This window comes from Eumetopias jubatus, unplaced genomic scaffold (genome assembly GCF_037043125.1).
Source record: "Eumetopias jubatus isolate StellerSeaLion01/CBP00866 unplaced genomic scaffold, mEumJub1_p1.0 scaffold_8, whole genome shotgun sequence".
NCBI lineage: Eukaryota > Metazoa > Chordata > Mammalia > Carnivora > Otariidae > Eumetopias > Eumetopias jubatus.
In genome coordinates, this window is record NW_028274814.1 from 39,487,286 (window position 1) to 39,508,956 (window position 21,671).

Below are 21,671 nucleotides of genomic sequence, written 5' to 3' on the forward strand. Positions count from 1 at the left end.
CCCATTGAGGGCGCCTGGGTGGCTCAGATGGTTAAGCGTCTGCCTTCGGCGCAGGTCATGATCCCAGGGTCCTGGGATCGAGTCCCGCATTGGGCTCCCTGCTCAGCGGGGAGCCTCCTTCTCCCTCTGCCTTTCTCTCTCTCTCTCTCTGTCTCTTATGAATAAATAAACATAATCTTTAAAAAAATGCTCATTGATCTATAACTACCTGCAAATCATAGGTAAAACCTTATGATCTTCTAGGTCAAAATTTATACTTAACATACAAGCCAAAACATCAAAATGGCAATTAAAAAAAAAAAAGAGTACCACTATTAAAAATGAGCTTTTAAAAATAAAAGTCAGAACTGATGTGCAAATTTTAGTTACATTGAGAGGATATATCTTTATCAATGCTCAAAACATTAAGAAATACTCTTTAGGAACAGATATAAATCCAGCTTACTGAGCTACAAGAAAATGTCTTATTACTTTAGAGGCATTTTTTAAAACTTTAGTTAGCAATGTAGTTGCAAAAGCCTTCTTCAAAAAATAAACTTACTTAGTGAAGATATTTAAAACATTCTTTTCAAGTAAAAAAAAAAAAAAAAAGCATTTCAAAAAATTTAAGTTTATAGCCGCACTGCTGAACTAAAGACATTGCTCCCTACCACCCCACAATTCTGAGACTTAAGAGAACAGATTTTACTCTAGTCTCATTTTAAGAAAATGTGGACTCTCACATTCAACAAAACCTGCTTAAACTTGAGCAGAGGCAAGTTTCAGAAGAAGAAAATCCATGCAAAAAAGCACAAAGCAAAAGTAAAAGGAGCCCTTGGGTTTCCCCCCATGGGATTATTCACTTTCATTTCTCCATTTGACAACACAGGTTATAGGACATCTTCCTTCATGGGATCACTATACAACTTCTTCATGTATTGGGCATGGGTTCGATATGGAGCAGCATGTATTGGGAATAAAGAAACTATAAGGGGATCCTATAAGAAGAAAATTTTTCCTTTTTGAGTTTTCCCCTCTTAAACTTTAAAAGGCTCTGTATTTTATTTAAGAGAGATTATTCCCAAATAATTTTGCTCTGAAGCAATCAAGAGATACAGATATCCTCCTTCTATTTTTTTAAATTTTATGATGTTATGTTAATCGCCATACATTACATCATTAGTTTTTGATGTACTGTTCCATGATTCATTGTTTGCATATAACACCCCGTGCTCCATTCAATGTATGCCCTCTTTAATACCCACCACCAGGCTAACCCATCCCCCCACCCCTTCCCCTCTAAAACCCTCAGTTTGTTTCTCAGAGTCCATAGTCTCTCATGGTTCGTCTCCCCCTCTGATTCCCCCCCTTCACTTTTCCCTTCCTACTATCTTCTCTCTCTTTTTTTTTGTTAACATATAATGTATTATTTGTTTCAGGGGTACAGGTCTGTGATTCATCAGTCTTACACAATTCACAGCACTCACCATAGCACATACCCTCCCCAATGTCTATCACCCAGCCACCCCATCCCTCCCACCCCCCACCACTCCAGCAACCCTCAGTTTGTTTCCTGAGATTAAGAAATATCCTCCTTCTAACAGAGGGAGTTATTTCTTCTAAGAGGCTAAATTTAGATAAGAGATAGGTAATTTTTGGACCTGAGTAAGATAATAAGAATAATGTCCCTTGCCAAAAAAAGCTTTACCCTTTTAAGATATTTCAAATGAATATTTATAGATTACCTTGGTATATACAATTAATACATATAAGTAAAATTAACAGTGGAGTTAGAAGACAGAAAAAGATAAAAATAAGAACAGAAGATGACAGCAGGAAGGGACAGTGGATGAAGGTTACATGGCCTCAGAAATATAAACACAAAAGCGGCTTCTTCATACCTTAAACCACTTAGAGCCCAAATGACTGGTCTCATGCAATATTTCACTCAACAGCTTCAGATAGGCAGTGAGTAGCAGAATGGTGGAAAAAAAGATAAACAGGAAAGAGAGAGAGAAAAAAGCATGCAATTAAAAGCAAATTATATATAGCCACTTTGGAAGACAGTTTTCACAGTTTCTTACAAAGCTAAATATAGTCTTACCATAAAATCCAGCAATTCCCAGGTATTTACCTAAATGAGTTGATAATTTATGTCCATACAAAAACCTATACATAAATGTTCACAGAAGCTTTATCCATAACTGCCAAACATTGGAAGTAATCAAGATGTTCTTCAACTGGAATAAACAAATTGTGGCACATCTATACAATGGAATATTATTCAAAAGTAAAACAAAATTATCAGGCCACAAAAAGACACGGCAGAACCTAAAATGCAAGGCTAAATGGAAAAACTCAGTCAGAAGAGGCTACATACTGTGTGATTCCACCTACATGACATTCTAGAAAAGGAAAAACTATGGAGACAGGAAAAAGATCAAGGATTGGGGAGATGGAGGAAGGATGAATAGGTAGAGTATAGAGGCTCTCTGGGCAGTGAAACTATTCTGTATGATACTGTAATAGTGAATACATGACATGATACATTTGGCAAAACTCACAGAACTGTATGAGATGAAGAGCGAACCAAAATGTAAGCTATGGACCAGTTAATAATGTAACAATACTGGCTCATCAATTCTAATAAATATATCACACCAATGCAAGATGTTAACAATAGGGAAAACTGAGGTGGAGGAAGGAAAATATGGGAATTCCATGGACTTTCTGCTCAACTTTTCTATAAACTAAAAAATAAAACAAAACAAACCCCAAAAAACTGATCTAAAATAAGCCTATTATAAATAATACATAAACACATAAATATATAAAAATCCACCCCCAAAAAAGCAAATTGTAACTAGTTCACACAATAAGACATTTAAAAAAAACATACTAGCAATTTATATGCCATAATGACGTGATGTTTATTAATTGCCGACATTTCTACATGATCCCCAGTATGTAAGATTTGTCACTAAATAATGACCCCAAGCAGAAAAAAAATCTTCAAAGAAAGAAAAAATGGGGACATTTTGAAAATAAAGGTAAAAACATAAAAAAGGTAAAATCAAGATAAAAGAAAATCCCTCTTCACCTGCATCAATCGCTGTCTACTACCATCTGAAAATCCCTCTTCACCTGCATCAATCGCTGTCTACTACCATCTGAAGCTCTCTACTACCCAAGCTCTATTTAACTGTGTACCAGGAAATATTCAGATTAGAAGTGGACAAGGCATTTATGTAGGAACAGGGCACTGAAAGACACTGAAAGACTGTGAAGAGTTCCATTTTTCTTCAGTATGGCTAAAAACTGTGTGTCTTTCTTTCTATATTTAGCACTAAAGAAACCACAGCCTCATACTAACACAGTTATGAAGGGACTCCCTATGGCACACACTACATCATGTCCGCTTCCTTGCTAAGCAACTACCTTAACTCACAAGACCACAGTGGTCTCATCATGGAGGTTCCCCAAAGATTCAGGTTACCCTCTCACTGAATTTTTTACCTTTTTAGCAGGTATAGTTCTCCAACAAAGAAATGGAAAGGAAACAATAACTGAAAAAATGAAATGTCATGAATCTCTGTGTGAGGGAGATTCAAAACCTCAAATCACACTCATACTAGGAATTGAGATTAGAGCCTTCGCTTGTTAGAACCATTTTTTCCATTCACATTTTCCAATGTTAGTTATCCTTCCTAACAAAAAGTCAAAAGCAAGTGTATGGGGATCTAAAAGACAGAAGAATATATAGAGCAACCACCACACAAGGCAGCAGTAGAATCCTTTAACAAGTCACTTCAGGGCTGAGGCATGCTGCTCCGGGGCTCTCAGGTGTCACGGTAACGATGTCCTTCATACTTGCTATTAACCTTGTTAATACCTTGTTATAACTTTAACTGCTCTTTTGAACAAGGCAGGGTATAAAATAAATAAACTGTTTTTTCAATTTAACATTTTAACTCAGAAATGTTTGTGTTTTCCCATTCAATTTAAAAGCAGGATTGTGACCAGTCTTGGAACAAACAGACAAGTTCCATTTCATCTCACCAGATCCATGAGCATATACCACAGCCATGTATGTGAAATAAATTCCAAATTACTAATGCAGAGACTCTTAACAGGAGTCATTCTCATTCAACCTTATTTCAATTCTTTTTTAGGTTTAAATACTTACACTTGATGAAGTGCTTTTGAAACCCTATAAACGTATGTACAGTTTACCTAAACTATACTGGTTGGGTTTTACCTTTTGTTTAACCAGCAGCATTGCCAGTAACTGTTTAAAATTGCAGACCTGTTTTTCAGCACTGGTCCTGGCTGACTCCTCTTGTGCTAGCACCATTTCTCGCTCTGCAGTTATCTGTACACTTTCTCTTAGTGCTTCTTCCAGCTCTTCAATCCTGTCATCCTTCTTACGGAGACTGTCCTGGAAAACGATGGAAGACTAGGTGAAGTAGACTAATTAGTTAACGCAAGGAGAGACTATTTATCAAGAAAGGACTATTTGCTTATGAAATATTCTTCCTTTCAGAAGTAAATCCAAGCCAGAAAGATATCTTCACAGAGGAAAGAACAAGGAAAGAAAAGAAGCATAAGAGGAGTTTGGAGAAGTAGATTATTAAGAGCAAAAGGTCAAGTTAGTTAAGCAAGACAAATTAGTGATGGATTTGTTCTCTGTAACAGAGAGAATAAAACCGTATTAAGCAGCACAGGCAGCAAGGGCTTTGATTACTTAAAAACACAAAGCTGTTTTTTGAATTACTTTCTAAACTGGGCTTTAAGCCAGGTTTGATGAAGCCTAAGTAATAAGACTCAGTACCAAAACAGTCTCTCCCTGCAAAGTTCAGCCCTGATGAAAAGTTAGATAAATAGCATGATATTTCAGATTATATTCTTTATATAGACAATTGTTAGCAAACTAATTTAGAAAAAAAAAGTAAATGAAAAAAAAAGTGGTTTCCTAATGATTTTAAGACATCAGTTTTCTCTTAAACTCATATGAGAAAACTAAAAATGGTAACTGGATTTAAGTGATCGGGCTAAGGATGAGTAAATTAGTTAGCCAACCAATTCCTACTAACCTTGATATTCTAAATAAGCTTAAGAATTCACTCCTGGGAAGGTAAATATGGATTTCTATCAGAAAGACAAAATCCAACAGAACTTTAAGAACATTTAAGAAAGGAAAGATCTTAAAATAAGATGGATAAATGAAGCAGAGTTCAAGCAGTATATTTTTTATTTATTTATTTGACAGAGAGAGAGCACAAGCAGACAGAGCGGCAGGCAGAGGGAGAGGGAGAAGCAGGCTCTCTGCCGACCAGGGAGCCCGATGCGGGGCTCAATCCCAGGACCCTGGGATCATGACCCGAGCCGAAGGCAGCCGCTTAACCGACTGAGCCACCCAGGCGCCCCGAGTTCAAGCAGTATTAAGAATTAGATTCATCAGGTTATTATTAAGCATTTCCTCTTTGAATTCTTCTAGAACCAAAAGATTAAAAAGAAAGCGCTGCCTTTTATTAATACAATTAAATTAAAAACAAAAGAACAAGAGTTACTGAAACATTCTCCAACTTTCAGAATACTTGTACCAGTAAAAGATATCAAAGGATTTTATCATTCATCTATGCAACTCTCATTTAATTAGACTGTAGTTCACTTTTATAAGTGCAAGGCACAGAAAGTCCTTTCTAACAACTTTGTCTTCAGAAATCCAGAACTCGAAATCTGTCAAAGGTAAGTCAGATTCTTCTCCCAGCACTGAAAGAATATCTTACTATTTAACATCTTTCATAATAAAAAGTTGACAAATTTTTGGGCGCCTGGGTGGCTCAGTCAGTTAAGCGACTGCCTTCGGCTCAGGTCATGATCCTGGAGTCCCGGGATCGAGTCCCGCATCAGGCTCCCTGCTCAGTGGGGAGTCTGCTTCTCCCTCCAACCCTCTCCCCTCTCATGTGCTCTCTCTCTCTCTCATTCTCGCTCTCTCAAATAAATAAAAATCTTTAAAAAAAAAAGTTGACAAATTTTTTCTCTCATTTTTCTCAACTAAAAAAATGAGATTAAAAAAAGAATATTCACATTTCAGTAATGTATGTCACGTTCATTTTTTTTAAGTGTTCATTCTTCAGGAGAAAATGTTATAAGATACCCTGATTTAGCCCCATAAGTAAGGTTCTGTCTTCTACAAGGAAGTTTAGCTATATCAAAAAATGTTCTTTCTTGAAATCTTAATGCTTCCAGGTGGCCGCCCATGAGCAGCAGAGTGCAGCTTCCAAAACTGCTGAAGTTACTGTTGAAGGTTTCTAAAACAATGCCAAGCAGAGAGGGACAGGAAATGATGCCAAGAGAAACAAAGGCCAAGGTAGGGCGCCTGGGTGGCTCAAATGGTTAAGCAACTACCCTCGACTCAGGTCATGATCCCAGCGTCCTGGGATCGAGTCCTGCATCGGGCTCCCCCTGCTCAGCGGGGAGTCTGCATCTCCCTCTGTCTCTGCCTGCCACTTCCCCTGCTTGTGCGTTCTCTTTCTCTCTGTCAAATAAATAAATAAAATTTTAAAAAAAGGCTAAGGTAGTTTCTTTTGATTCAAAGAATATGAAATCCAACAGAAGGATTATGTGGAAAGAGACAGATGCAATTGTCAGTGAGTTCAGTCCTCTCAAAACCTCCAATGAATAACTTTATTTGTAGTAACAAGGGATTCTGAATTACAGATCGCTGTAAACAAAAAGAAACATGAATATTTCCCATTATCAACTGGTTCTAAATAACTCGTTATTATGTTTTTGTCCAATCTGTGATATTCTTTACTCTTACACTGTCTTCGGGAGACCTCCTGAGAGGCTTCTGTTATTCTAACCTAAACTGAGGCTGAAAAACTTATCCCAGATAAGTTCCCAGAACCTATTTCAAACAAACAGGATTATCTGCTTTTCGGCATGGGCTGAAAAATAGCTTTGTGGCTTTATCAGTAAAACTTTATTTTAGAGAGAGGATACTTAGTAATATGTCATAATGCAGATAATCAGGGCAGGTTTTCATATTGAAAGTTTCATCAAAACCAGTACTAAAATCAGAGTCTACCAGATGAGCTCTGTGTACAAGGCCATTTATTTAAGAAAAGTTTTCTGGACTTAATGGTAAAGGCTGGCTCAAAATGTATGTCCATAATAAGGACAAAGAACAAAAGTCAAGAAATACCACAAATAAAAAGCAGAAAACTGTTAAATAATATTTATGAAATACTATAAATTATGTAACTTATAATTACAATACAATTTAAAATCAATGTAAAATGGGGGGCGCCTGGGTGGCTCAGTCGGTTAAGTGGCTGCCTTCGGCTCAGGTCATGATCCCAGGGTCCTGGGATAGAGCCCCACATCAGGCTCCCTGCTCAGCGGGGAGTCTGCTTCTCCCTCTCCCACTCCCCCTGCTTGTGTTCCCTCTCTCACTGTGTCTTTCTCTGTCAAATAAATAAATAAATCTTAAAAAAAAAAATCAATGTAAAATGGTGGCAACAAAAGAATGAAGACAGCGAATATTCTCATCACCTTCAACACCAAAACCAACAAAGTCCATAACTACTTAAACCATCTACTGAGTAAAATGTGGCTCCAATCTTATTTTCGGAATCTTAATAGATATTTGCTAAGGTAAACCAAGGAAGTTTCCTTTGTACTGAATTACACATCTTGAATCTGTTTCATTTAATAAAATATTGAGCCAATGCCAGAAATGAATAGAATCTTTTAGTTCTACAAATACTGGAGTCCTAAGCACACTGCTAGATCATATTTATAATTATCCTTCCTTGTTCTTATACTTTCAGTGAAAATTAAATAAATTTTCTATACTTAGACTATAATATGGGTATTCTACCTTTCTTTTAAGTTTAGAATACTAAAGAAAATATTTTTAAGTTTTAGAAAGGCCAAAAATGATTGCCCACAAAGCATAAAAATTTGGAAGGCACTGGAATTTTTTATGTAAACACAGAGAATCAGAAGACAACTTCAAAACTCTGAAGGAAAGATGCTTTCTGATCTAGAATTTTATATACAAACTATCAATCAAATGTAAAGGAAGAATGCAAAGTCTTAAAAAATCTACCTCACATCACAGACTCTCTCAGAAAGCTACTAGAGATGTGCTCCATCAAACTTAAGAAGTCAACCTAGAAAGAGGAAGACATGGGACCCAGAAAAAAGAGGATCTACCACAAATGAGTAGTGAAAGGAACCACAAGGGTAACCGTAAGCCTCGAGAAGAAAGAGAATTCAGAGGATAGGACAGAAACTCAAGGAAAGATGTTTCCAAGAAAAAAGGTGGATGAATAGATTACGAGGTTAATAAATAAGGGATGATGTATAATAGTACCAACATCAAGAGGAATGTTATAGTAGGAGAAAGGAATTTGGGAATAAACTGGTGATATGTATACAAATAAATAATAAAACAAATAAAAAAAAACCCAAAGCTATTATCACCACCAGAAAAAACCACAAGTACAGTAAAGGAAATGTAATCATAATATACTATGTGCCCGAGACATAATAATGTAAAACTTATATTGGAAAGGCAGAAATAACAAAGTGTGTGTGGTGATTTGCTTATTAGAAAGGCTAATTCCTAATCATTCATAAGAAGTCAGTAGAAACTAATGTCCAAATAAGAAAAATAAGAAAACAACAGTATAAGAATGTCATTGGGAGAGGTGGAAGTAAACAGCAGAAGAAACAAGCAAAAAAGTTGAAAGCATGCTTGTTGTCTCAGGGGAGCAGGAATCCAGGCTAGACAAAAATGAGGTAGAGGACTATCACTATTATAAGCCATGTAGTATTATGTCACTTTGTAAATGATATAAATAAGCATTGTTCAAACAAAAATTGAAAATCAAATTTAAAAATGTTGCCAAGGAAAGCACATACTGCAAATAAATTAATAACAACACATGACTTTCTGGAAATCGTTATAAATGTGGTAACTATTTCAGGTATGGATACTCTAAACATATGGGTTAACTATTTACTGGAAAGAGAACAGACTGGGCAAATATATCTCAAGACAGCGACAATGGTGAAAAAAACATGAATTTCAAGTCACTCTCTTCCTTGGTTTTTTATTCAAAAGTTGAATTTCTTCACGCAAATAATTTGCATAGCAGGTCAAAATTATGAGAAATTCTTTTCCAGTCTTTGGGTAACCATGGACTATTCTAATGAGAACATTTTTTTAAAGAGATAAACTATTGCAATAAGTTCTGCTATTATTCTGAAAATACCTAAAGCTTAAATATCCCAATAGCATACATATAAGACACAGCACCAAGCCAAGAGCTTTGAAAATTGTCCCCTATCTCCCTTTCTGTGCAAATAGTTTCCTTTTTTTTTGTTTTTTAAATACCTATCAAAATAGGTGTGAGTAGATTTTGGGGAAAGAGTTTGACACAAAATGTCTAAACTTCAAGTAGAAGAAGTGACAGCACCCACTTCTCTGAATATGTGGGAGCCAATAAAATGTCAGTAAAGTATAGATCTGCAGAAACTGCAAAACACAAAGGAGTTCGTATACTTCTGCTCTTGGTAAACACAGGCTGGAGGAAGTAAGGGGATGTGCTGAAACTCCTGGGAAGTGCTTCTCAGTGACTCAAATAGTGACAGTGATTACACCAGGTACATCGTAAGGTTTCAACTATATGCTATACAAATTTAATTCTACTTTCTCTTTTAAAAAGTCCACATTCACCAGTCTTCAAGATAAATCATGAGGCAGTCCTGCTATTCTAAGACTGTCATCATAGAGAAAAGAAAAGTACACAGAACCTCCAATATCTCTAATCCCTTCTATTCCAGAGGTTTGAAGGATCTGAGGTATTCAGAAAGTAGAGGGTGACTTACTGGAAACTAAATATAGACAGAGATTAAAGTTAAGGTATGACATGGCACAATTTAGTTTGAGAAAATCATTCCTGTTGTTTATATGCATTACTGACTTGCTGCTTTAGCTTACAATTAAATCCTAACTTCTTCAGCTAAATACATTATTTGTGCTGTCCAATACAACAGCCACATGTGGCTACTGAGCACTTAAAATGTGGTTAGGCTAGACTGAGATGTGCTAAAAATACACACTAAATTTTGAAGAAGTACAAAAAAAGTGAAACAATAATCTTCACATTGATTATATGTTGAAATGATAGTATTTTGGATATACTGAATTAAATAAAGTACATTATTAAAATTATTATGTTTCCTTTTAAAATGGTTTTTTAAATGAAGCTATTAGAAAATTCAAAATTATACACAGGTCCACATTTCTATTTCTGCCGGACAACACAGCAATAACTAGAACGCATGTTATAAATTCATCTCTTGGGATGCTCACTCAGTTAAGCATCTGCCTTTGGCTCAGGTCATGATCCTGGGATCCTGGGCCTAAGCTGTGCATTGGGCTCCCTGCTCAGCAGAGAGCCTGCTTCTCCCTCTCCCACTCTCCCTGCTTGTGCTCTCTCACTCTGTCAAATAAATAAAGTCTTTAAAAGAAAATAAATTCATCTCTTTTCTTAGCTCACAACCTATTAACATACAAATATGAGTTACATAGGTGAGAATCCTTATGGCAAACTGCCTAAAGTTCTAACAATCTAAAGCACTGAAAATTATTGCAGTGATAACATTAATAAAACAAATTCAAACAGCATTAACTTTCTGCAAACAGAGAAAACCAAACTGGATTTGAAGGGAAAAAAATTTAATATATGGCATATCACTTTAATACCTAGGATATAAAGTGCCTGTATTAGTTGTTTACTGTTATATAACAAGTTGCCTCAAAACATAGCAGCTTAAAACAACAGTGAACATTTTTTATCTTGCACAGCATCTGTGGGTCCAGAACTCAAAAACAGCTTAGCTAAACAGTTCTGGTTCCAGGGTCTCTCGTGGGGTTACAGTCAAGACGTCAGTCAGGATTCAGTCCTCTGCTTCCACTTACATGGTTGGCAAGTTGGTGATAGCTATTGGCAAGGGGCCTCTGTTCCTCTCCACAGGGCTACTTGAGTGTCATTATGATATGGCGCCTGGCTTTCCTCATAGCAAGTGATCCAAGAGAACAAGGCAGACACATCAATATCTTTTATGATCTAGCTTCAGAAGTCACATACCACCACTTCTGACATTTTCTATTGTTCACACAGACTAATCCTGATACAATGTGGGAGAGGACTACACAAGGGCTCAAACACCAGGAGGTAAGGATGATCTGGGGCCATCTTGGAAGATGATTATCATAGTATGCCAGAGTATACTTCCAGCCTAAGAAAACTGAATTATCAACAAAGCAATGAGACATGAAAACAGTGACTATCAAAACTGCTTCTGAGAGAAAAATACCTGTTAGGATATAGGTAAAGACTAGAAAGACAGAGCTTTTTTTATGAGGTTATATTAAAATGGAACCAAATGACACAGATTACCTAATATGTAAAAGGCAGAGATTAAAGATACTACACAAAATTAGGATATCCATTGGATATGACATCAACAAAATATGCATTTTGTCCAAAATTATTCAGAATAAAACCTGTAACTGGACTGAGTTCTAATGAAATATTTTCTTATGATTATGGTAAAAATGAAGAGGATTCCAACTTAATTTGCTGGTAGTTCAGTAGTAAGAATACTTGATGATATGCCAATCAATCAAAGGTCAACTGAAAAAAATTACTGGGTGGTTGTTTAAAGAGCTATATATAACAGAAGTTATTACTAAGTTCAGTCCTCACATTTTAGTAAAGTTCCTTTCTTTGGGGAATAAACCCATTTTTTAGGAAATTATGATAATGAAGTATTCCTGGTCTTGTTGGCCCCCACTGACTAAAGACCCTCCTTAAATCCTGTTCCCTTATGAATTTTCATTATAATTGGTTTTACTCTTAAGAGGCAAAAAATCACAGAATTTAGCAAAAAACCACAGTCTAATCTAAAATTACAAAGAGGGGAATTATTTGTACTGTTTGGAGTTACCCAATTTTCTAGCCCTCATTATTTAGAAAAATATCAAATTGGCTGCATGGGGGAGGAAAACTACATAGAGAAAGAAACTACAATTTCATTCACCTGCTCTAACTTAGAATTTCATTCTATTTAATCAATTTAGGAAACCCAAAATTTAGACATGTACTGTGTGCCACAGACAACTCACTTAAAAGCTATCCGGCGACAGGAAAGGAACATGCTTCACCATTTTAAATAGTTCGTATCATTAAAAATGAAAGCACTATCTTTAGAATTTTACTTCAACTGCTATAAATTATGTTTGCACTCATCAAAACTAACACAGACCAGTTTTCCTACCACGAGATTAGGTGCTGAAACCTACTTACTATGCCAACTACACTTATCAAATAAGGTTAAATAAGACCACTTCATTTACAGAGTATAGGGTTCAAAGCAGGGGGTTTGTGTGACTAGTTTTGGGGAGATGGTAGAGGGAGAGAGGAAGTGGGAAGCTACCAAAATATTCTTCATATCCTTAAATAAGAAGACTCCTATAGTCAAATGAGATAAGGGCAAAAGCTGTGACAGCTGTAACTTTAGGCACATGAACAAGAAGGCTGGATTCTAGCAAATCCCATACAACTACTAACTCTCCTAATACACACTCATCTGAATTTTGCTTCTTGACATCAGCTCTGTCACTGCACCTAAGACTCTAGTCTCCAATGCCTTTCCTTCAAATCAAACATTCAAGAAGGACAGTGAGGGCAAAACAAACATTATAAAATAATTTTTTGCTCTCTTCACACATCGCCCTCAAAATTAAAAGGAAAAAAGGTTCAAAACTACAGTAACATAAAAAGAAATCACTTGATAATGACAGATCTTATTAAGCTTTTCCCTTTGTCAGCAGCAGAGGGAAAGTCACTGCAGATCTCACGTAGATTATCCAAGGTAACCCAGCCTCCCCTGTTACCCCGTCCCTTTCCCAATTTGGACTCTGCCTTGATTACGGAGGTCATTTCTTTGGGTAAATATATTAAGAGCTGCTTCCTTTGGAGTAAACACCACTTACCAAAAAGGTTTTAACGCGTTCTGAAAGATATTAATGTTAGCTGCTATCCATTATCCTTAACATAAAGAGACAGTAATTCTTTATTACCCACCCCACCCCACCCCCCCGCTTATTCTTCCTCCCTTTTCCCCATCCCCCAAGCAAACACACACAGAAGATTGCATTAAAATCATTCAACATGTCAGAATTCAATTACCAACTACTCATACGCCTACTGGGGGAAAAAACTGAAGCCAGATGCATTGATGAAGTCAATTTTAAGAAAAGAAAGCTAGCCTAACACAGAGACAGAATCTGGTTACACACCAACTACTTTTTATTTTAAGGAAATGCTTTGGCTTAAAATTTAAAGATATTTTCTTCCCCCTCCTGTCCAAAGTCCCTTAAATATCTCCCCTGTTTATAGAGAACTCTGTTACAACCTTAATTGTTAAAAATCAAAGTCAAACAAGAGAAGGATTTCATTAAAGTGGAAATGTATACATATAAAATGATGCTTTTACATAAATAACTTTTACAGAGCATATAGTACCAATACCCCATGTAGATGAGCCAGGTTCTTATCCTAAAAATTCTGCGAGCTGGGTATCAGAAACTTGAGCAAGAACATAGGCTTTTCCTAATCTTACTATACATCTTCTCTGATCAATAATGCTTATAAAAAGAACAAGCATAAATTTTCAAAGTCTTTACCAAAAATCCCAAAGATAATCTTTTACTTAAAATAATAAACAACCGATGTGGTCTGTAAGGGGATGACTTTTGCTTTTGAGGTCTTGGCAAAGGGGATACATAGTGCCTGCTTCTGCTCTTTTTTAAAAGGAATCTTCTCGGAGACTTCACTTTCCAAATATAAAGGAGGAATTTCCACAACACAAAGGAAAGTATTAAACCACTTATTTCACTGAGGTGAGGACACAGTACTTGTAAGAATTTTAGTGCCAGATGTAACTTTAACCACTCATTATTTTATGGAGAGCATTCTTGTAATAAGCTAAAAGGATGTGGCTAAAAGTTTCCATAGAATAGGTCTAACCTAACAGGAGGAAGCAGCTTAGTAGGCCACCTACACACGAATATTACCAAGAAACATTCCTTCAGTACATTCCACTGGCTATCAAATAGAACTGAATTTTGGCCAGAGAGAAAAGTATCTATAGAGTCCATTTCAACACTGTAGAGTTCCTTAAAATGATTTTATGACTTGTTTTGCTTTTTTCTAAATGGTAAAAAGCAGCACAGTTTGGGCAAAAATCTTTAAAAAATCACACACATGTCAACAATTTGAGTAGGGGCTTCACCTGCAGGAAAACCAAATTTTCAAGTTAATTCCAGCAACTATGCAAAAAGGTTGTTAAAATGAATGCTAATTTTATGTATACTTTTCCAGTGTAATCCCTAACTCTATTTAATATTTGCCGAGAACACCATAAAAACCCACCTATGCCCATATTCTAGACAGGAAAAAAAACCTGTCTTGCCAAGAAAAAAATTTAATTAAAGAGGAAGAAATGATATAGGATTACATCTTTAAATAGGTAGAGAATATCTGTTAAGAAACCAAAATCGATTTTTATAAGAACATCATTAATATATCAGTGGTATCTAATCAGGTGACACATCACATACTATTTCTAGAAAGGTATCAGACAATCTTAAGTTTTTTAAAGGTTTTCTTAAATAATTATCCACATGGCCAATGTGAAAACCAAAGATAAGTAGTCTTTGTTTCAGAAAGGAAAAAAAAATCTCTTACAAAATGGAAGAATTTTCATTGATAGAGCAAATCCAATCAAATTTTAAAGAAAAACGTAAAGGTTTCACTGATAATGCATCTAAAAAGAGAATATACCTACATATATGTAAAGTTTCCCTATCTCTATTTCTATTGTTTTCACTTTCTTTGAACTTTATTCTTAATATTCATTGGTCTCAGGAGAGTTAACTCACAAGAGCCACAGTGTTCTTTCAGCAGCGCCATTAATCTCTGTGACAGTACCCTCTCTCAAGGTTAAATTCAAATACTTTGTTATAAATAAAAACAAAACACTAAACCACTACTGATATGAGCTTCCTCCCCTTTCAGTCTACTTTGTCTTATTAGAATATGACTAAAACTTGTAGTTTGGTCAAAAGACAAAGTGAGTGTTACTGCTTAAAGAATAAAAATATTTAAGGTAAATATACTCAACTAACCAAAAACCCGACAGTTCCTTTGTTAAAATATGCAAAGTCCTTAAAGGGTAACCTATGAAATTTTAGAGAATATTAGGAAGCTAAATGTTGTAGCATCATACAAAGATTTTTTTTAATTTGTAACTAAACCTTTTTTATTTTATTATTTATAACAATGATTATAGCTGTACTTAATGAACAATATTTCAAAATTTCTGAAAAGAAATGTTTAAAACAGCCCTTAACCTAAGGCAGATATATACTAGTTGAGAAGAGAAAGTGATTAAATCACACAGGAACAATTATAAAATAGTAAAAAGTAGAAAACAATGAAGTATAATTAAACACACAGGCTGAGGAACAAGGAATAAGACAATAACAAAACAGGGTGTAGAGATCATTAACAAAGGTTCATTTAAGCCAGAATCTTTAGGTGGTAAAACTGGATATCCAAAGAGAAAGGATTCTGTGTAGAAAAAGAGCAGAGATTGGAAAATCAAATAAATTATATTTAAGAAACATACACACTATCAGCTTCTCTAGGATACAGTAGCTATGCTAGTAAGTATCTCACCTAAAAATGAGGTCAGAAATACTTAAAGGTTTAGTTGATGGGACACTCCAAAGGCCAGGCTAAGATGTTTGTGAACAAGGAGGGTTCTGGACATCTATCGATGCCACTGAAATCAATAAACACTTTGAGAAAACCGACTATGTACAAATGTACCAAAACCTGGTTCCCAAGCAAAAATAAGCTCTGAAATCAAAGCAGAAACAAAGTCTAATGGAATTACAACAGAGGGCCTGATTAATTCCAACTGTGAGGATTTAGGCAGTCTGCACAAAAGGGAGGGAGCATTTATCTCAACCTTAGAAGATGGGCAGGCTTTCAGCAGAGAGCTTTTCTAATCGCAACATCACCATCCGTCAAATCAGCTAAGATTATGCTTTCATATAATGTTAATTTAGGAAGGAAGCCCTTGTTGTTGGGATTTGCCTAGTTTCAGTTTTTTATACAGCAATTACTTAGGAACTGTATGATAACACACCTTTTGACATATCCAGCATATCACAGCACAGTGACAGTTCCATAACAGGTACTCAATAAATGTTTACTGAGGACAACTACAGATTATCCTGAAATCTTATTTAGCCAATTAAAGTAAAATATGGCTTACAAAAAATATTAATGAAACAACTTAGAACTAAATTTAATACAGAGCTAAGTTCTTGAGTAAGGAAAACAAAATTTGGCAAAATTAAATGCTGAGTATCAAGAAAGAGGCACTATAATTAAAAACATGATAATAAGAAAGGCTCATTGCCAATATGTGCCGCATTGTTTTTACCATTCATGTCCTATATTGGTGAATTTCAACTGGAATTGTAAAATAGTTTAGATGTATGGATGGATCATACTAGAAACACTTTTTTAAAATTTTTTTTAGATTTTTATTTATTTATTTGACAGAGACAGAGAGAGACACAGCGAGAGAGGCAACACAAGCAGGGGGAGTGGGAGAGGGTGAAGCAGGCTTCCCGCCGAGCAGGGAGCCTGATGTGGGACTAGATCCCAGGACCCCGGGATCATGACCTGAGCCGAAGGCAGACACTTAATGACTGAACCACCCAGGCACCCTAGAAACACTTTAAATAACCATTGTATAATCAAGTCTTAATATTAGTCACATATATACCTAAGAAAGACATTACAAAGACCTTGTGAGGGACAGTGAATTTTGGCGAGGGTGTGACAGAAAAACTGTCCAAGGCAAGTGTCTGCATCAATATAGGACTATCTATCTCCAAGGTCAATAAGGTATAATGGAAGACATCTATCTACCTTAACCCAGGGAGATCACTACTCTTGGCCATTCTGAATACATTGGACACCACTCAACCATGCTGTCCTCTGTCTCTCAGCACCATTAACATGAAGTACTTACTCCCTCTCTGGAGACAATCTTCTCTCTTGCCTTCTATAATGCCATACTCTCCTTTTCTCTCCCACCTCAACTGGTCTTTTCATTTATTTCCTGTCAAACACCACCTTCTCCTACCCAACCCCATCTCAGCCTACTGAGGACCTTAAGGGCTCAACTCTAACTCCCATTTTCTTCTATTAATATTTTACCTCTAGATGATATCACTGATTCTTATGGAGTTCAGTATGATTTTTAAACTCAAGTCCCCCAAATTAATTTACCATAATTTCTATTTATTACTTGCTTAGTTTTATCATTATGGTATGTTTTCTTCCCCATATGACAATATGCTCCAGAAAGGCAGGAACTATGCCTTTTCACTACTGTAACCAACTCTAGCAACAGACCTTTACACTTAGAAAGCATTTGATAAATTTATATTGAATAAATGAAAGACATCAAGGAAAATGAGTAAAAATTAAGCCTAATATCTTAGAGGGATACAGACTAGTCAAGGTACATCAACTCTAACAAAAGAGCCATATTATCATGTCATGGCTTTACAATTTGGGTCGAATTTCCAGAATAATCAACTCGTTCAACTAAATTCTACATTAAATTAAGCCTTTAGGATATCAAACAATATGGGGAACACAATAACATCTGCATTGCAAACTTAGAAATGGCATTTGGAAAAAAAGCCCAAAATATCTATCCTGTATCATTAAGCTTGCAGGTAAGAGATTTCTGAAATTTATAGCTCACTTATTTCAAGGGGATTGGAAAGTGAAGTAGGTAATTAAAAGTGCTGAGAAAAGAGAGTCACTGACAATTTTAAATATTTTATTCTGAACTAATTATAAACAGAGAAGTTGCAAAATTAGTACACAGATCCCATATACCCCTCCACCCAACCTCCTCTCATGTTAAGAGTTTACATAACCACAGTAACAAGGATCAAAATTATGAAACTGACATTGGTACAATACTTTTTACCAAACTAAAGACCTTATTCTAATTTCAACAGTTTTTCCCTAATGTCCTGTATCTGTTTCAGGATTCAATCCAGGGTCTCACATTTCATTTAGTTAACACTTTTTCTAAATTACCACCAATGCTCCTATAACAGTGTTGAGTCTTTGTCTTTCATGATCTTGATACTTTTAAAGTATACTGAACAGTTATTTTATAAAATGTCCCAGAATTTGGATTTGTCTCGTATTTTCTCATGACTGGAATAAGATTATACATTTTGGAGAAAGAACAACATAGAAATGATATTGTCTCCTTCTCAGTATATCTGACTACTGATAATGTTAACCTTGATCATTTTGTTAAGATGGTGTCTGCTAGGTCTGTTAACTGAACAGTTACAGTCTTCTCTTTATAATTAATAAACATCTCAGGAATATATTTTGAGACTATGCCAGTCTTATTATTCTTTAAATTTTCACCCACTAATTTTCACAATCATCAGTGGATCTTGTCTGCAACAATTATTACTGAGGTGTTTGCCTCACTGAGGTGATTATTTAAAATCTATTTCCTTCTACACTTATTAATTAGAAATCTTCTTTAGGAAAGAGTTGTCCTTACTCCTGCACTTACTTATGCATTTGATTATTTATATCAATAAGGACTCATGAATATTTCATTCTATGGATTAAAATATTATCATTATTTATTTTTTTACTCAAATTGTTTTAGCATGAGATATCAGGTCCTCCTTTAGGTTGGCTCCTATGTTCTTTCCATAAGCCCCCATTCTTCTGTTGAGCACTTTTCCTATTTTCTGGAACCACAAAGTTATCCAAGCTCACTGTTTATTTTCCCTACCCCAGCCCTGGAATCAACCACTTCTCCAAGATGCCTTGGTCCATTTCACTGGAGAAAGGTATATAGCAATCAAAATCTGGGTGTCAGGTATGCTTATTGCTTCTAAGCCCTTTTAATGGACAGTCAGGAAATACAAGCATGTATAATAACCCCATACATATACACATATCAGTATTTCTATCTGCATATAAATTAAGTACCACGACTTCATACTAATATCTCTGATTCCAGTCCAACACCACAGGGCTCATTTAAGCCTTCCCACTTTACTTATTTATAAATTCTTTCTTGAACAATGAAAACCTCAGTCTTCATTATCAATATTTATTGGAATTCTAGTACACATATCAAGTGCTTTCAGAATGGCTAGCCTATCCTTTGTGAGAAACACATTTATTACTAGATTACAACATTTATATACAGTTCTTTTTGTCTTTAGCTTAATAGCATTCAGTCAAGAAAATGTTTTCCAAAGCTACTTAGGTTAGTTCCCCGCCCCTTCCCCGCCCCTTTGAGGGTGTTTGTATTATTTCTTTATAAAACAGGTTCACTTGTTAGTGTTTGTATTCTCTTTTGGTTTCCCCCAATGCATCTTGATTGGTTTTGTTTACTTAGGTTTTAGAGTATGTGAAATATTACTATGGTTTGGAGAGCCAAAGCTATTCTCTAAAGAGATATGCTAAGGGAAGGTTCTCCTTAAATCTACCGCCCCAATCCCATTTCCCCATTCTTTCCACTCTTCTCCCCACCACTCCCATAGATAACTGGCCTCTTTATTTTCTAGTTTACCCTTCCTGTTTTCTTTTGTAAAAAGATCAGATATGTGTGTATTTTCTTATACCAAGATTAGCATACTATAGATAATTTTTGTGCTTTTTTTCTCCCCACTTAATGGGATGTCCAGGAAATCACTCCCGTATCAGTTCATTAGAGATCTTCCTCTCTTTTTTAAAGCTGCCAAGTCTCCAATGTGTGGATGTACCATAGTAGATTCAAGCACTCTCCTATCTACGGGCAATTAGATTGTCCAATAGTTCACACTTACTAACAACACTGCAAATAACTTTTTATATAAGTATTTTTATATTGCTGGAGATGTATCTTCAGATACAACGAGATGATGGATACCCAGGTCAATAAGTTAACGGCATATGTATATGATAATTACAACTCACATTAAAAAATCTTGTTTGAGACTTTACTAATTTTTAAGAGTATAAAGGGACTTCTAAAACCAAAAAATTTGAGACTAGTTAATATACATCAGCTATAACTGTCCAAAACACAAAGGTACAAACAGAATACAATGGTATGGCAATGTCATATCTCAAGAAAGGACACTCATAACTAAGGCCATGATAAACAATGACCATGTTTATAGTTTGCAGGATTCCTAGGTTCCCTCCATTTTCAGGTATCATTTTCATTTCATATGTAAGGAATTTGTTTAATCTTTTTAGAACATTTTTAATGTGTTGAGCCAAGAACAATGAGTAAAGTAACAACTTATTTTCAAACCCATGTTCTGCCAAAAAGGAGTACTTTTAGTTCCATCTGAATATTCAAAAAATGGAAAATTGGGAAGAAATGAAGTTATCTTTTCAAAACACTTTCAAGATAAAACATGGAATTTTGAATTAAAAAAAAACAGTAAGGACAACAAATATGCAAATGTTACACACAACTATCAAAAACAAACCTCACACATGATGTTGAACAAAAGAAGTCACAAAAGAATAAATATGGTGACTCCATTTATATAAAATAAAATTATGCAAAACTAACCTATATTTTTTATTTAATATATACACAGGTTGCAAAGAACAATAAAAGTCGAAATAATAATTTCCTCTGGAGGAAGGGAGGAAATAATGATCAGGAAGGAATATCCATGTGATTTCTGGGATGCCAGTAATCTTCCCATTTCTTGAGATGATCACTTTGTATGTATTATTTACATTCTGCGTATACATGTGTTTTATTATGTATTTTTTTAAATATATTTACGTTTCAGAAAAAAGAAAGGTAAATTTAAAAAGCAGTACTACTGCTTTCCCGCAAATTGTAACTTCTGCTACGAAGAGAGAAGCCACAGTAAACTCCCACAGCTGGCAATCAGTCACTGAATAACAAAACGTGAAAATGAACTTTCTTATTTTAAAGCGGGTTCGAATCTTCACAAAAAATAAACCATACTATATATTTATTAACATGATCAACAGAATTAATCTTTGGAAGGCAGGTGGCATCTGATAAAGATTAAATATTCATTAGTCATCAAAACTGAAAACATTAAATATAAAGTATTTTTTAACAAGATAGAGAATATATTATAATCATAGAATTATTATGTCTACAATGGAATACTAAAATAATTCCTGGGACGCCTGGGTGGCTCAGTCGGTTAAGGGTCGGCCTTCGGCTCAGGTCATGATCCCAGGGTCCTGGGATCGAGTCCTGCATTGGGCTCCCTGCTCTGCAGGGAGCCTGCTTCTCCCTCTGCCTCTGCCTCTCTCTCTCTCTGTCTCTCATGAATAAATAAATAAAATCTTAAAATAATAATAATTCTTTCCATTTGCATTTCCTATTTCATAAAAAAAAAATCAACAGATGAGCCCAAATATATATTCAGAAATTTAAAACACTAAACCACTCAGGTAGTAAGACCTGTTGTT

General features: G+C 35.4%; 1 protein-coding gene across 3 annotated transcripts in view; it reads right to left on the reverse strand.

Moving 5' to 3' along the window:
* The window catches only part of ERC1 (ELKS/RAB6-interacting/CAST family member 1), a 563,373-nt gene that overhangs the window by 294,023 nt on the left and 247,679 nt on the right, over window positions 1-21,671 (reverse strand). For all 3 annotated transcript variants that reach the window (XM_088025858.1, XM_088025859.1, XM_028121160.2), the window contains one exon: window positions 4,286-4,417. In XM_088025858.1, the coding sequence (XP_087881984.1) occupies window positions 4,286-4,417 (132 nt within the window). The remainder of the gene's footprint in view (window positions 1-4,285; window positions 4,418-21,671) is intronic.